At 55.2% G+C, this 16,738-nt stretch overlaps 1 protein-coding gene across 1 annotated transcript; it reads left to right on the top strand.

Moving 5' to 3' along the window:
- Window positions 1-654: 654 nt before the first annotated feature.
- LOC141936535 (uncharacterized) lies at window positions 655-16,475 on the top strand. Its single transcript, XM_074853583.1, has 13 exons — window positions 655-785; window positions 1,082-1,109; window positions 1,435-1,903; window positions 11,989-12,050; window positions 12,204-12,357; window positions 12,731-12,987; window positions 13,303-13,388; window positions 13,837-13,931; window positions 14,570-14,675; window positions 14,933-15,038; window positions 15,193-15,330; window positions 15,679-15,827; window positions 16,242-16,475. Exons 1-13 carry the CDS (start codon window positions 655-657, stop codon window positions 16,348-16,350), a joined length of 1,890 nt encoding a protein of 629 aa, XP_074709684.1. The 3' UTR covers window positions 16,351-16,475.
- The last annotated feature ends 263 nt before the right edge of the window (window positions 16,476-16,738 follow it).

A 16,738-nucleotide genomic window follows, 5' to 3' on the forward strand; every position in this document is an offset into this window, starting at 1 on the left:
GGATTTTCCCGCCGCGCATGCTGACCCCAACTCCAGCAGACCAGAGCAGCAGACGCGTGGACTGCCAGGGCCTCAGACACTTTGTGATATTTTGTTAGAACTGCGGGAAAAATGGAACAAATGATGGGATTAATTTTAATTCACTTTGCAGCCTTTGTCTTGTTAACCATTATCTTAATTGTTATTATAATACTTCTTTTTTGTCCCTGTGAATGTCAATCATGTAAACTGCCGTCGTGTTCTTCTGCCGATTTGTCGGAGCCTTAGAATTGGTTTATAAGATGTTTTGGTTTTATAACGTTAGTTAGTTTTGAGCATGATATATTTGTTAAAGATGTTATTGGTTATATGTTTGTTAGTTAAAGATGTTCATGTTTGTTATTGATGAAAAATCTGCTGGAAATCTTGTTTGTTGTATTTTGCACTTTTTCTGGCCTTTCTCTTTTTCTCTCTCTACGGTTATCTTTCACGCCACCACGAAGACAGCAGTGTTGAGCCACGGGGTGGTGTAAGGGACTGTGTTATCTGTCTCAAACATTGCTGTCGCACCACCCCCATTTCCTGTCCTCGGCATCCTGCTGACGGAGGAATACGCTCTGAAGAAGACGAATTGCCGCCGACGGGACCACAACATCCGCCCGAAGATAAATCGGGATGAGGAAGACGTGCAGGCCGGCCCGGGACCACGGGGCGGCACGTATTGCAATGAGCTCCGAGGAAACGGGTGGACTCTTCGGGGAGATCGTGGGAACTGGGACAATAAAAGGACAGGGCACTCCTTTTTCGTGAGCACGCTGTTCACCCCTGTCATCTCATCCTTCCTCGGAGCTGAGACTTTGGCGGAGCTTGGAGCACCATCACCTGCACCGAGACCGAGCCAACAGGACGTCGCTGGATTCGTGGTGGTGGTCATTAGTCTCGTTGCATCTCTACCGTTTGCTTGCTTAGGGATTCTGACTTTTTTTCCTTTCTTGTCTCTCTGTCCTATCGCTGTTATCAGTTGTGTGTACAATAAAGTTCACAAGGCTGTACGGCATCTGACCGCGTTTGTGTCTTAATCTCGCTCTTGGGATCGTTTAAGAACCCTCCCCGATATCGGATCAGGACAGGTGGGCAGGGACGGGCAGAGCGGGCAGCACCGCTTCAGCACCCTGGAGAGCGCCCGGCGGCAGCGGCGCGGGGACCGTGCGCGGACGCGCCCCCGCCCGCGGAGTCCCGGCCCCGCCCGGAGCCGAGACACGGCCACGGCCACGCGCGACCGGCCCCGGGAGACGCGGCCGCCACCCCCCGCCGCAGGCGCAGCGGCACAGTCGCGCAGGGGCGGGGGCACACGGGCACCGGGGCCGGGCGGGCGCAGAGCCCCGCGCAGAGACAGCGCGTGCGCACGCACCCGCGCAGGCGCACACTGAGACACGCGCGCACACGCACGCACAGGGGCGCGACACCCGTGCGCGCTCCCGTGGGCGCGGCAACACCCGAACCCCCACAGACCCCACACGGCCCCGCACCCCACTCGCGCCGTCGCACACGCACTTTCTCACCCGCCGCAGCCCCCGTCCGCGCTCCCACAGCCCCCCCACGCGCAGGCACAGTCCCACGCGGACACCCAGCGACCCCCTGACACAGTCACACCCGCGCACGCACACCCGGACCGCGCGTGCTCCCGCCCCCCGACACGCGGACACACACGCCCGCGGGAGGGGCGGGGCAGCTGCCGGCCGCGGGGCGCGGGGGGGGCGGGCGCCGGCGCGGGGGGAGCCAGCCCACCCCGCGCAGCCCGTCCCGGCGTGCCCCGGCGCCGCGGCCCCGAGGCGGGGGAGCAGCGGCCGGCCCCGCCCGAGCTGGCGGCAGACAGGGACAGCCCGGACCGCTCCGGGGCTCCCCCGGCGCCTCCCGCCCCACGGTCAGGCTGCGCTCGCGCCCGCCGGGGGGGGGCGGCTGGTCTGTGCGCGGGCGCGGGGGGGGGCGCGGAGCGACGCGCGGGGCCGGCGCCGGGCTCCGCGCCGAGGGGGCCCGTCTGAGCGGGGCCCGCGTCCGCCCTCGGGGCCGCTCCGGGCAGCGCCCGCCCGCGGGTGCGCGCTGGGGACGCGCCGCCTCCGCCGCGCTCGGTCGGGGCCGCGGGCAGCGCTGCCGCGCTGGGGAAGGTAAGACCCGGTGTTTTTCCCCATTAATGTTTTTGTTTGTTTGTTTGCTTGATTATTTTTGTTTGTTTGTGTGTCTTGCTGTACTTAACCTATTTTAAAAACAACAAATTAATTGTTTAATTAGTAACAGGTAGCTGAACTCTAAAGAACAGGCAAATCTCCATCTGCTGGAGAGGACTTTTGCCTGTTAACTGAACTGTTTTGTGTACCGGCCTGTTACAAGAGCTGGAAGAATCACACTGTTTCATGGATAGTTTAAATAGATTTTCTGGTAAACTGGTTACAGGTGGTTATTTTCTTGGGTAAGATAGTACTGCTTCTCGTCAGGAGATGTCCTGATCAGTGTATGAAGTCAGGTAACGCTGGGTCAGATCAAAAATGCCACCAGTGAAGAGCGTGTTCTTGAGCAGCATCTTTCGTACTGACCTTGTGCTCTGCCCCAGCACACTGCACAGCTCCAGGGAGAGCTGAGAGCCTCTCTGGTCTGGGGCTGCTTCCTGCTGGGGCAGCTCAGGAGCTGCTGCTGTGAGTTGTTGTGCATGTATGTAAATATTCATGGCTTTGTGTAAGGTGTCTGTGACTATGAGTATGAAAAGAAGCGTGTGACCAGCTGTGAAGGTGTGGAGGATGTAGAAAGCGATGACTGGCTGGAACTGTCTGGCAGTTCAAAACTTGTTTGTTACCAGCGTTATTTTTAATCAGCTAAAGTGCCAGCTAATTGTATATGTACTTATATTGTCCATACAGTTTTTGGGACAAGCAAATTTTATATGTGTGGCTTTAATAATATACTGTGCAAGATATTCCCAAGCCAGCTGTGTGTTTTGTAATACAAGCATAAAGGAAAAAGACCTCTTGGAAGGAGGAGCCACAGTCAGAGCATCACGCCCCGTGGAAATCTCCACATTGCTTGGGTCACGAGGCAGCTGATTTCTCTCTGTGCAGTGACAGTACAATTGACCTCAGACTTTCCGTTGGCATTCTGAAGGCAATGAGAATCAGGCCTTTACCTTTAATCTTGAGTTAAGTCTCTAGATTATTCCATGTGGCATAGCATGAGTTTGTTAAACCTCCGGTTGTGTCAATGAGTCTCCTGTAGCTCAGCATCATAAAGCTCCTTGTAGGACAGGTATGATTATTCAGAAGGTGTATAATTCCTTAGCCTGCACACCCAATGAGCATTAGTACAGTCTTTCATACAAGCCTGCAATAATTGTTCTATCCAGTCTGGAAACGATGTAATGCAAATTCATTTTCTCTTATGTTCAGGATTTCAACTAATATATTGGCTTATGTGATAGGGTTGGGATTTATTTGGGCTCTTGGAGATTCATTTGCTTTTCCTATAGAAAGGCAGATTTAGTTCATAAGTGCATCTTTCTATTAAAAACCTGGGGCAGTAACAAGGTGGCGGTGTGAAAGTTGTCTTGGCAATATAGAATATGACAATCTGTCCTTAGCCCAGGATGTTGGTCAGGCCTGTGACCTGCTGAAGTCAGGCCTCCGATACTTTTTAGTTTTTATCAAGTTTTCCACTGAAAACTACTTGTGAAAATATACTTTCAAATGTGTTGGTTTACTCTGTCTAAACAGAATAAGATTAATGTAAAACACTAATGTAAATTCACACATTAATATTAATCTGTGAGCAGTCACTTTTCTGGTTACTGTTTTTTTTTTTCCTGATGTTTACATCAGGTGAGAAGAAATCTTTGTTCACAAAATAGTTTGTGTTAATCATTGTTTACTGCTGCCCCAAGAAATGCAGCGTGAAGAACTGGAAGGCTGACTCTGGGAAGACACTGATGTTTGGAGCGTGTATCTGAGATATCTCAGTTCCATTAGAAATCGGATTTCTATTTCTACATTTGGACACTTCTCAGCAACAAGGGAGTAGGGTCAATGAATCCGGGTGAATCGATGAATCCGGGTCACTTCTGATTTCCCCCCAGCAGTGGTGGCTGGGCATTACAGCCTTGGCTCAGAGCTCACTGCAGTTAATGGCCATCTCTGCCCTGCCGTCAGCGGGCTGTGGGGCGTCGTTAGACAGATACACAGACTGATGGTGCAGCTGGGAGCTCAGTAACCATGGAAACCAGCAGAATATACTGCAGGTTTTAGAACTTTGATTAGAATTTTGATTTTTTTTTTTTTTTTTTAAAGAGGAATAGGGTTTTTTTATCATGGTTTGACAACATGGTATGTGTTCATTATCTTGGGAAGTGCTTTTGCTCTGCAGAATGTAATGTGGGTAAGTCCCAGGTGATAACCGTGTTTAGGGAAAACAAGGTACTATGAAATGTTAGAATGAGTATAACAAAGCAACCTTTGTAAGTGCTTGTGTTGGCCCTAAGCTGTTAGTCATGAAAGGTGGGCTTGCTTAAGAGGAGGAAAGAAAGATAGATGTGATTAAAGAAAAAAAAATATAAAACTCTCTCCCTTCCAGACATCTGAAGCAGTTTAGGACCATTTGATCTGTGATCTTAGAAAACGTGTACTTTGAAACCCAGTGAATTCTCTTGCAGAGAGGGAACAATATAAATGCAATAGCTGAGGGTTAGATTGTGATACCCTTGTGTAAAAATCAAAACCCAGTGCTTCATTCTTTAACTGGTGCTACTTGACTTGGTGGAGCTGGTCAAGGCGCAGTTCAGTGTGACTCACAGAGTTTAGTCCCGACTGTTTAAGGGAAGGTCAGAGGCGTTTGCTGAGGCTTATCTAGACGGCCACAGCCCCGTCAGCAGAGTGTGCTGGTGTTTGGCAACACGAATGTTTCCTTGCAGGAGAAGAGGGTTTGTTTGTCCTGGGAATGGTTTGAGTAAATGTCTCTGGTGCTTGGTCTCCTTGGTGCATCCATTGAGGGAACACCTCCTGTAGTCACCCGTCTCTCCTCCTTTATGCCTCAGAGGAGATATTTTTAAACTCGAGAATTTGGAAGATTGATAACATTTGCAGTCAGTGGCAGAGAAGGCAGACTAGCTGGACAGCTGAGCAGAAAACCCCAGTCAGTGTGCCCTTGCCAAGCTCTGAGCACTGTGTGATGTGTGGAACAGAGCGGCTGTTCCTAGGCAGGAGGTGCCGTGGTTGGGCTCCACATGCCCACAGAGAGCTTCAGATCCCAGCACCTTCTGGGAGGGGGCTGCTCTGGCCCCACAGGTGGGTCAAATTCTTGTGCATGGGAGGTGTGCTTTTCTCCTTTGAGCCATCTGCAGATAATATAGACTGACACCAGATGTGCTCTGGCGTGCTGGGCTGTGTCACAGCCTATAAAATCTGACAGGATCCCTCGTGGCCAGGGCATAAGTCTCCTGAGAAAGGCTGAACATCTGCCCAGCCCACCAGAGCGATGCCAGGAGAGTGAAATGGTTTCTCCGTGACCTCTGAGGACACGGGTTTGAAGCTCAAAGTATGAGATGTGTTGGGTCTTATTTAGAACACATAAATGTTGCTGTTGTTTGGTGATTCCTCTCCAAGCTTTATTAAAAGCAGGAACACATCCCGGCTGTCTGTGCCCTGAGCTGTACCAAGGCTGCACACCCTGCTGGCTGCAGGGTCACTGCAGGTCCCTGCTCGCCTCTCCCAGTGTAAAGTTTTATGCTCTGTATTTCTGATAATGTAGGCTCATATTGCTGATTTTTCTGAATATTTCTAAGCAAATTTTTTCCTTGCATTTTGTCTTTTTTTGAGACTGTGGTAAGAACTTCTTGGTGTTGTCTGGGGGCTCTGCCCTGTATCCTTGGGTCAGAGGGTGAGCTTGTGGGGGTGCAATTCTCACCCCTCCCTGCCCCTCCTTATTGGGCTGCTTGGTGCTGGGTGTGATTCCCCTCACCTCCCCCAGCTGTGCCCCATCTGTGGAGATAAGGACTGAGAACGTTACCGAGCCTGGCTCCTGCCCTCCCCACTGCTGGGAATCGGTTATAACAGCCCCTCATCTCCTCAGGGCCTGGGATGGGGTCAGATGGGAACAGGAACAGAGAGACAGAAAATAATTAGAAGCTAATACCAAGTTTTGGCTGCAACTTTTCCATTCTTGACAGTTCACCTCTGTCCCTTCTCACAGCCTTTAAAGGTTTTTTATAACTAATGAAAAAGTAGGATGGAGAGAGGGAAGAATGGGGGAAAAGGAACAGAAAATGCAGAAAAGGTGGAAAAAGGAGAGGAAAAGTAACAGAAGATTGTAAGGGGAGAAGGGAGTAGCAGTACAGAAAAGGATCTAGACAAGAAAATTAAAACAAAAAAGTGAAGAATGAAATTCTGGTTTAGCAGGTGTAAAATGTTGTTCCTTTAGTTCTAAGAAACTGATGAAAGCTGGAAATTGACTTGTGGAAAACAGACTCTACAGCTCAGAGTTATACAGCAGGTATGTTTACTCCAGCGCTGGGGTGCAAGGGGATTTCTCCACAAAGCTTGCACCTCAACAGCACATTTTACCAGAAACTTATCGAGTGTGGATATACATATTCATTGATTACATAACACACACACACATATGCATGAGTGAGGCTGGGTTAGCTCTAGAGGCTGGGGTCAGCAGTTTGTGTTCTCTTTGCACCTGCCCATTGCCTCCTGGGGGGCGTCTTCAGGGGTCTTTGGGAGGAAGGCTCGTAGTCTTTCTCACCTTGTTTTTTCCCCGGAGCGTGCGCAGATTCTCTTGGCCAATTTCTTGAATAACCAGAGTGTTTTCAGCCGGTTTACTCATCCTATCTTCAAAAGGAACCAATGGAACTTCTACCATCCGTACATGGCTATCTTTACTCATTACCGAGGCCCAACTCATTAGAGCACACCCGTTCCTCAAGGACAAAACCATGATATTTTGCTGAACACTGCAGTTCTTGGTAGATTTTCACAGTGAACTGCTTTGTTTTGATGGACACAGCAGTCCTTGGTAAAATTCCAGAGAACAGTCTGGGCAAGCAGGATTCTCAGCAATATTCAAAAATACTATAAGTTGCTGTAAGTAAGTAAATAAGGCTCAAAACAAGTGATCATTTCTCTGTATCACTAGAGCAATGCAAATAAGTTGTATTAAGATGGTAGCAACTTAGATCTTTTTTTACATCCACAGATATTTTTGAAAAAGTAGTTGTGACTTCTAAGTTAGGTCAAGTTATCTAAAAATCATAAACAGGACAATTTTTTTCTCATTTATATTAATGCTGGGTTAAAGAGCAGACATTGATTTGGAAACCCCCCCACCATGTCCCCACCCCCGTGCCACGTCACTTGGGGTGTCCCCTTGTCCCTTGGGGTGACATCCCCATGTGTGCCCCCATCAAGCTCTCCTCCAGAGCATCGCCGCCGACCTCGGTCTCTACCAATTGCTTCCACGTTTCGGCACCTTCATCCGGGAGGGGGTGAGCCCCAGGGGTGTTCCCAACACGTAGGGTGACCCAGGTGTGTCCCCAAAGGTGGGGTGGCCCTTGTGACAGCCCCCCACACTTTTTGGGGTCCCCCTTTCCCCTAGGTCCACGTTAACGTGGCGCAGAACAGCCTGGCGCTGCTCGTCTACCTCATGGGGATGGTGAAAGCTCTGATGGACAACGCCCACCTCTACCTGGAGAGGGTGAGTCTGGCCTAGAGAGCGAGGACACGGCGCCTGCCAGAGGGTGTTGCTGGGGCTGACGTGGCCGGTGCTGCCTCTGTGCTGCCCCGTGCTGTGTGCGGGAAGGGTGACACTGCTCGGCTCTGCCGGGCTGAGGTGGCTGCACATCCCTGCGTGCCTGCACGGCTGGAACCAGATGGGCTCTGCCACACCCACAGGTGTGCTGCTGCCTTTTTTAAAACTGTAGTAGGCATACCACCCATGAACTCTCGGGGAATCCCCCGTCCAATTCCCTCAGCGGTTTCTCTTCGCTCTTAAAACTTGCGGAGGGGAAGGAGACAGATTTTCGGGCTGTTCCACTCTGCGTACCGAGGGCTTATGTTTACCCGTTCCCCCGGTAAGGCCCATTCTCCGGCCGTAACTTATTAAGTCCTGAGCTATCTCTCCCCAAGTCATGCTTCTCCCCCTGCCCGTCTCCACCCTCGTGGGGCTAATGCATTCCGCAAACGATCTTGTAATTGTGCTGCATGTGATTTCAAAAAGTCCGGCAAGCCCCGAATCAGGGGAGTCATTTGATCGGGGTTAGCGATTAATAGCATCGGGGCAGGCTGCTGCGGAACCAAACGCCTGTCACGCATTATTTGGAGACAAGCAGCCTTCTGCAGACTTTCGGTCAAATGATTTATGGTTGGGGTCTCAATACATACTGGATCCCCCCTTTCCAAGGGGTCCAGACCCCCAGCCCAATAAGCAGCTTGTTAACGACCACGGCTCTCTGTGGTCGTCAGTAACTAAGAAAACCCCTGGCCCCCAGTACCCCTGGGCCTCATCTTCTGCTAACAAAATTCGGTCGCCACCAGTCAAAGACACCCTCCACACGTATTCAGTCTCAGTTTCCTGAGCTCGTCTGGTATATTTCTCCTGAATTTTCGCAAGCTCAGTCGCTGGATATGGTGTAGTTCGAACGGTGACCTGCGGAGCTCTTCCACCCTGACCCTCGGTGGTCTCCGTTTTAATTAATGGTCTTAAATTTGCCCCCTCATTTTTGGGGTCAAAAAATTTCTCGGCTTATCTCTAAATCCTTTGTTGGATACAAGGGTCTGGCTGCTGCTTTTGCCAGATTCGTAACTCCCTGTTCACTATCCGGAACAGAGCCGAGATCTGTCCGGTTGCAGGTTTCTTTTTCATTCCCCTCTTTTTCGGACCGTGAGATTTTTTCTCGGTCCAAGGCACCTAACAGAGCCGTGTGAAGTCGCTGAGTGGTGTTACGCTCAGCAGCTAATTGGCTTTTCAAAACTTCAGTTTGCTGTTGCCAGAGTTTAGCTTTTTGTTCAGTAACTTTACATTCCTCGACCAGTTGATCCTGGAGAGCTTTTACCAGATCTTGTAAGGATTTGATCATTTCCCCTTCTAGTTGTTTCTTAACACGTTTCTCTTTTTGGGCTGCAGTCAGTGCTGCCCCTAATACAGCGCACACTACAGCTTTTCCTTTGCCTGGTCGCGACCCTTGCACCCCCGCAAGTGCACTGATAGAGCTTGCCACTGCTTCTGGATGATGCCAATTATCGTGGGCCCAAACCTCTACTAAAGGAGGAGGACAAGCCTTATACTCCTTCAGTTTCTCAAAAATAGGGGAGCAGTCAAGCACCGACATTTCCTGCCCAGTCATGGCTTGCCACTGCTCGAACCTCTCCTGGCTTAGAGCTCAGAGGTCACTTCCCGATTCTCCCTGTCCTTATCGGATAGAGAATCGGTATCCCTCCGACCCTCTCCCAGCGTAGAGCTGAGGGGCCAATTCCCAGTTCTCCCTGTCCGAGTTGGTCGGATAGAGAACCAGTATCTCATAAGACTTTCCGACACCGAAGGGGATCCTGCCGACTACGCCAATTTTAGTGTCACGTCCCGCTCAGACGAGGGAGACAAGTGACTCAGATTCACAAATCCCCAACGGAGCGGACAACAAGTCTCCAAGTCCAAACATTTATTAGCTACCCACAATGAACTAATTGAACACACGATAGTTGGCTAAGTATATAGCAAGTTGTGGCAAGCAATACAATGTGCCTTGCATTTCTTAATGGGAAAGGGAAAAGAGGGAGACAGAGGGAATGGGGAAATACAGATCACTGGTCTGGGTGTCTGCGCTGATCCCGCCGGCGAGGGCTCCAGGAGGCACAGGAGGCAGCCGTCTTTTTTGCTTCACTGCACTCTCCAGGCCCCCCCCCCTGCCCCTTTCTTTCCCCCCCTTGATTTATACACACTTTCCTCGGGTCCGTCCCCTAGGCCGACCCACATACCTACGTATCGCATGTACGGGGAGTGGTAAGGTGTTTCATGGGATGATGTAATTAGCATGATCATGTTAGCCCTCGTTAGCATATTGAGGGGTGTTAACTGTAATATGCATTTCGTGGATAATGAAGCAAAGGTCATTCACCGGACAGATGGCCCTTGAAATTTGTCCAGGTGCCCCAGAGCAGAGCCGTCCTGTCTCCACAGGGCTCCCTCCTCCAGCTGCATCTTGTGTTATTCGGGCAGCCTTTTCAGCTTCGACCTCCACACCATCCACCCTGGGACTCAGAGTTTTGTGTTGCGAGTGTTTGAGGCATTTCTTCCATCAGCCTCAACTGTTGCTTTCTCAGGCTGTTTTTCTTCGTTTCTCGCAGGCCTGGTTTCTCGTCTCTCACAGGTGGGCCCCTCCAGCCCCCTTCTGAACGCACGAAGCCCCTTTGATAGAGTGCACTTCACATTTGCTAGTAGCCATGGCTAATGATGAGGTCAGTAGCTATAGGGACCATCTGGGAACAATCGCGAGGTCTTGAAGCAAGAAGAACAAGCTTCAATCTCCAAACCCTAGAAAATAGGTAGAATGTCCTGGACCTTGACGACAATCTCTGGGATTGTCCTGCGGATGAGTTATTTGACAACCTGGCAAAGTGACTATTCAATTACTTAACTTGGCAGTGAAATGAACTTTTCAGTGTCCTAAAGTGAACTACCTTCGTTATAAACCTAAAAACCACAGGTCAGAAAGACCCCCGCCCAGGTTAAGACCCTTCCCCCGAGCATGCGTAGGAGTAGAAGCATTAGGTGATCCGTGTTATAATGGTATGGTAATCACTAACCAATCAGTATCGAATAGGCGTGTTTGGAAAAGTTCTAACCTCTGCTTTTTGTGTATAAAAGGAGCATGAAAACCTGCTGTTGGGGTGCTTGGTCTGTGGAAATGTCCACTGAGGACCCAGGCCTGCATAAATACAGTACTGGTTTATTGCACGCCGGGCAGGAATCCGCTTTTCGGGTAACACCTTCAGCATTAACGCAAGCTCCTTCCGGGCTTCCAGGAGTTTCCCCGTGGCCACCGAGAGGGGATGAGTTGAGATACGCAGGCGGGAGTGTCAGCGCAGCAGCCTGAGGTGCCCAGCGGGGCTGCCCTGCCCATGCAGGGTGGGGCGGGTCCCCGCAGCCCTCTGTGACACGGCGTGGTCTCACAATGGGACCCCCGCACCGCAGCGACATCTCCCTCTCGCCACTGTGCCCCCAGCCACACTCCCCGGCCAGGCCTGGGCAACGCCAGGGCTGCTCTGGCCAGCACTCTGCTCCGCAGGAGCTGCCCTGCTGCCAGGAGGAGGCGAGGGGAGGCCGTGGGAGAGCCTTGGAGACGCTGCCTGGGGAAGCAGCGACAAGGAGGAGGAGGAGGAGAAGGAGGAGGAGGAGAGGGGCAGAGAGGGGTTTTGTAGCAGGACGAGCACCTCTTCCCCAGCTGCTGCAGTGCAGGGCGGCAAAGATGGTTAAGTACCTGCTCTTTAGCCCCTTGGAGCACAAGGATCTCCCAACCCTCAGGGAGCTCACCAGCAGTGGTAAGGCCCGGGGGACCCTTGCAGGAGCGCTGTCGGAGCCAAGATGAAGCGGAGATGAGCTGTGGAAACCCTCAGGCTGGGGTTGGGGCTGTAGCGGGGGTCTTCTGGAGGGCACTGGCAGCTGCAAGGAGAGCCCTGCCTGATGGTGCCTTGGGCCTGGAGGGTGGCTTTGATAGCCCCGGCCTCTAGCCACCGCTGTCTGTGTCGAAGGGAACACAGCTGATGGCTGCCTTTCCTCCACAGGCCCGGCCTGGGCACAGGGCGGGCTTCTTGGAAGCTGGGGCAGTCAAGAAGGCAGCTGGGCAGCCCCGGCGGTGCAAATGTTTGCTCAGGGCGAGGGGGAGCTTGAGCGCGCTCCGCTGTCCTCTCCGTGGGTAGGGGGTGCTGGGTGGTCAGCCGTTGGTGACTCAGCATGGCACGCCTTGCCTTTGCTTTCCAGAAATCTGCCAAGTCTGGGCTGGCGCGTCTCGGTACATCCGGAGGGAGCTCTTGCAGAAGAAGGTGAGCCTTGCCTCCTGCCCGTGGCCTGTCCTGCCCCCTGGGCCTCCAGAGCAGGGCACAAAGCACCATCCCCAGAGCCACGTAAGTCACCTGGCAGCCTTCCTGCCTCTGCACAGCCCTGCCAACGCTCCCTCCTCTTGCTCGCGTTTTCAGGCGGTGGAGATCGGAGTTGGGACATTTGCTCTTGTCCCAGCGTGTGCCACGGTGGGAGAGGACAAGGTTTTGCCTGTTGAGAGGCCCGTGTTCCAGCCACGCAGGCTCCTGAAGAAGTTCTACAAGCTCAAGTGTGCAAAGACCGAAATCCCTGGTAAGAAGACGGGTGCTGCCCCTGCACAGCCCCTGCATCTGGCTTGGTGCCGACACCTCCGGGACAAGGCCGAGCAAAGGCTCTTCCCACCTGGAGAGCGCTGAGCATGGGCACACATACAGTGACCCCGTACCCTGACCCTCCCTGGGGAGCCAGCCTCATCTCCCAGCTCCCCCTACGCTCCAACTGGTTGCTCAAAGCTTCTCTTTGCCTTCTGCTGCCCATCATGTCCGTTCCGGGGACATAGCCAAAGCTGAAAGGGGAGGGCTCTCTGGCAGAGCATTGGCCAAGGGGTGGGCACTGAGGGCACGTAGTCTCCGAGTGGGCTGAACTGCGGTGGGAGTGAGTTGGCTGCTCTGTCCTTGTTTCCTAGACGAGACACCACTCGTTCAGCTGGACTTTGAGCAGATTGCCGCCGACACCCACTTCCGCAAAGAAATCGTGGAGCAGTGTGTACACGAGACCCTGCTTTTCTTCGCCGAGGCCCTCCGAGACAACAAGGAGGTGGAATTCTCCTTCGAGGGCATTGGCATCCTTGCTGTGCGAAGGAAAGTGCTCAGCATGACCTTCTTGGATGACTGCCTGCTGGAGCTGGATGCGACAGGGAACATGCTGGCAGCTCTTCTCGGGGTGAGCTTGTCATTTCTCTGGGGCTGCTCCTCGCGGCTCTGTGGCAATGCTGCCAGAGCTCTCCCCAGCTGCTTTCTCTTGGCTGCCATCATCTGCCTCGCCACCTGTCCGAGACACACTCTCGATGAGCTAGGCCAAGTCTCGGTAGCACCTTGGCCTCTTCAAGGGAGGGGCTGACGACATCAAGGGAGAGGGTGGTGTGAGGCTTTCTGAGAGGCAGCCTTTGTGTCTGTGAGCAGTGAGACAGTTTGCCGCCTTTGTGTGCCACCAGCACGTGTTCTGGGCATCTGCTGACATGTCCCTGTCCCCTTGCAGGACCCCAAGATGATGCGCATAGTGGCCTTCGCGGGCAAAAACGATTTCAGTCGTCTCAGTCGAGACGGGGTCATCACGCTGCCAAGGTGAGCAGGATGGCTTCTGCAGCCCCTGGCTGCTCAAGGGAGCAGCCGCTGAGCCCCTGCTGTGGGGGCACCCTTTTGCCGAGGCTCCTCTCCTGAGAAACTCGGGCACGACCAGCTCCTTCCCAGGAGAGCTTCCCGGTCCACCCGCCACTCGCTCGCTCCTCCCCGTCTTGGAGAGTGACGATGTGCCCTGAGAGAGAGAGAGAGAGAGGTGGGAGGGTCTGCGGGGGGGCAGTGAGGGGGGGCGTGTGCTGGGGTCGTCAGCTTTCTGACAGGAGGGCGAGGGAAGCAGCGGCAGAGGCTGAAAGAGGCCGCGGGGCCTCACTGGGAGCTGCGTCCTCCGAGGATGTGGCAGTGGCTCCCACAGATGCCTGCCAGCAGCTTATCGGCGTCAGCCCCCGAGGGAGCATGGTGCCCTTTTGCCCAGCTGGTGCCTTCTTGTTTCCAGGCTTGAGGTTGAGGTCCCGCACCAAGCATCGGTCCCTGTGACTTCTCTGAAGCCCAGGAGAGAGTCGGCGCCTTGGGGCGGGGGTTCCCGCAGAGGTAATGTCCCGGCCGAGTGCGGGCAGGGGGCTGTGGGCTCCTCTCGTCCTCGCGAGGGCAGAGAGCCAAGGTCCCTGTGTGGGGTGTGGGAGAGGAGAAGGAGCTCTGCGAGCCTGCACGCCCGTCCTAGCACACATGGGGCGACCCATTCGGGAAGAGGCTCTGTGCTGACAGAGGAAGGGAGCCGAGGGCTCTGCGACCCCTTTTGCCCTGGGGGCTGCCTTCCGGCAGCTCTGCCTGGAGCTGCCAGCGAGGCCGGGCCGAGCCTGCGCTGATCTCGCAAGCCACATATTTGGGTCTGAGGAGGAAAACTTTTCTTTTGGCCCTTGCCCAATGGAGCCCTGGGGTTCCCCAGCACCTCCCAGTTCCTCCCAGTGGGGGTCCCCGGTGTCGGCAGAGGTGCGAGAGAGAGCCGGGGAAAAACCATGCCCTGGGAGGTGGGGGGCTCAGTAGGAGTTCAGCGCTGGAGCAGGTCCAGTGTGGGCAAGGGACAAGGACTGCCCTGGACCCGTGGTTCCCAGGGGGGGCAAGGACTGTTGGCGAGCTTTGCACAGCACGACCGAGCAGCTCTGCCGCTCATGCCGGCCCGCACGGTCCCAAAGACACTCTTGTGCTCTTCTCTTGCCTCCTGCTTGCAGTGAGCGTGCTGGATCCGGTGTTCCTGGCTCGGCGGAGGGTTTCTCTGGCCAGGCAGCAGGCGAAGGCGGGCGAGCAGGCTAAAGCCAAGGAATCTGGCCCAGCCAGGTGAGCCTCCTGGAGGACTGGTGTGGCTGGGGGCGTGGGGGCACACCGTGCCCTTGCTGTAGTGGCAGTGAGATGTTTCCCTTGGCCAGGGTGCCTGTGCTACTGCCGAAAGGCCCCAGAGACATTGTCCTGCCGGACACATGCTGCTCCTGCCCAACTGCCTGGTGGGGCCGGGGCCGGGGGCAGGCTGCGAGCCTGTCCCAGAGCAAGTGCCTCAGACTGGGCTCCCACAAGCTCAGCTTGCGGTGCCTCTGTAGGTTCCTGCCAGGAATCCAGAAGTTCCAGGAGGAGCTGAAGCAGCCCAGACCTCCAGCTTTGCCGCGATTGCAGCTCCCTGCCTGTGACGCGCAGCCCTCAGGAATGGTATGGCCTAGGGATTTTCCAGCCCTGTGGCACATTTCGGGGCTCTGGACCGGGGCAGAAGAGGCAGCAAGAGCTGCCAACTCTCCCAGCCCTCCTGCCCTGCCCGAGCCCGAGGAGACTAACGCTGCATTTGTGGTGTGTGCATGGCCTCCAGGGAACGAGCTCCCTCCGCACCGAGAGGGCAGAAAAACGGCTCCGGCTGCTGATGGAGTTCAAGCGCCAAAAGATGGAAGCGGAGCTGTGGCACCATTACCGTGCCAAGAGAACGGGGCAGAACGTGGAGCGAGGCCAGGTATGGCATGCACCTCACAGCCGCCGGGAAAAGGGCATTTCCCCTCCCTGCGCCCCGGCACGGTCACGGCAGCAGTGCTGTGGCCAAGGGGCCAGGCAGGGCTCTTCTGTCTGCCCGCTGCCCTGCCCGCTGCCCTGCAGGAGCAGCTGTCCCTAAGGCCCCAGGCCGAAACGTGCAGTTGGCCGTGGCACAGGCGGTCTGTTTCGTGCCCGTACCTCTCTGCGAGGGGGCAGCACCGCTGCCGTGAGGACTAAGCCAAGCCTGTGCAAGTCACGCCCTGGCTGATGCCTTGGGAGCAGCCCCAGCTATTGGCAGCAGGGCTTTAGGAGAGTCCTTCTGCCTTTGCAGAGCCCCTGCCGCTACCTGTTTGAGGAGCCCCATTGCCCTCCCCACCTCCGGAGAAAGGCCTATGCCGAGGAGCTGCAGGAGAGGCTGCAGAAGGCAGCGAGATGCCAAAGCCCTGCAAGGCAGACAGTGCCGGAGGAGCGGGCGGCAGTGTAAGTGTAGTGTGTGCCGGCTGCTGCAGCAGCTGGGGAAAGCCTTGGGCAGCTCCCACCCCTGGAGGTGTCCGGGCTGGAGATGCAAGGCTGGCTCAGCTGGCTGGGCTCTGCCTTCCCAAAGGCGCAGGCAGCCTGGGCTGGCCCTCCCCGCAGCGACTGCCGGGCACCCGGCCCTCAGCTGCAATGCCCGCTCTGCCCCGGCTCTCGGCCCTGCCCGGCTGCACCCCCGGCTGTTCCGCGCTCTTCTGGCTACAGACTGGCTGGGGCACGAGGGCCCACGAGAGGCCGCACAGAGCAGCGGGCGGGCCTCGGCCGCGCCTCCAAGGACTAGTGGCCTGAGCCGGGCTTTGAGGCACTGGGGGCCCTTCTCCCCAGCCACAGAGCTGAGGCCCTTTCTTCTGTGTCCTTCAGCAAGGGAGAGACAACGAGGCTGTTGGAGCGCCGTGGGAAGGCCCAGGGACTGCCAGCCACGCCAAGAAGCTGCCAGCAGCCCCGGGGAGGCCAGCGGCAGGGGCCTTAGCCATCGCGGCAGCCACCCTTTTCAGCGGGAGAGCTGCCAGAGACGGGTGGCGGGGGCGAGGAGTGCCTTCGCAAGGGGGAACGTGACAAATAAAGGCTGCTGGTGCCTGGGCCCAGCCACAGTGACCATGCTGCTCCCTGCATCGCCTTTCTCTGCGGCCACGGGGACAGGAGGGGCCCTGCAGCCCCCTGGTCAGAGGGGTTTCCAGGCAAACGGGCCGGGGGGACCGGTCCTGCCAGCCCAGCACGACAGGCCATGCGACCAGAACAGCGGTGTCCCACATGTGTGCTGCTGCCTGTAGCAGTTCTGTTCTCTGCTCTATGAGTTTTGGGAAGGACCTGGTGGCAGAGGGCTGCAGAGAGCAGGGGGGCGGTGTACTCCCCAAAGA

This window comes from Strix uralensis, chromosome 33 (genome assembly GCF_047716275.1).
Source record: "Strix uralensis isolate ZFMK-TIS-50842 chromosome 33, bStrUra1, whole genome shotgun sequence".
Taxonomy (NCBI): Eukaryota; Metazoa; Chordata; class Aves; order Strigiformes; family Strigidae; genus Strix; species Strix uralensis.

Excerpts from the sequence above, each read along its gene's own strand:
- LOC141936535 (XM_074853583.1), top strand. The coding sequence starts at position 655 with ATGAGGAAGACGTGCAGGCCGGCCCGGGACCACGGGGCGGCACGTATT. Across the intron at positions 14,676-14,932 it reads AAGGAATCTGGCCCAGCCAG|GTTCCTGCCAGGAATCCAGA; the intron begins GTGAGCCTCCTG and ends GTGCCTCTGTAG. Across the intron at positions 15,039-15,192 it reads ACGCGCAGCCCTCAGGAATG|GGAACGAGCTCCCTCCGCAC; the intron begins GTATGGCCTAGG and ends CATGGCCTCCAG.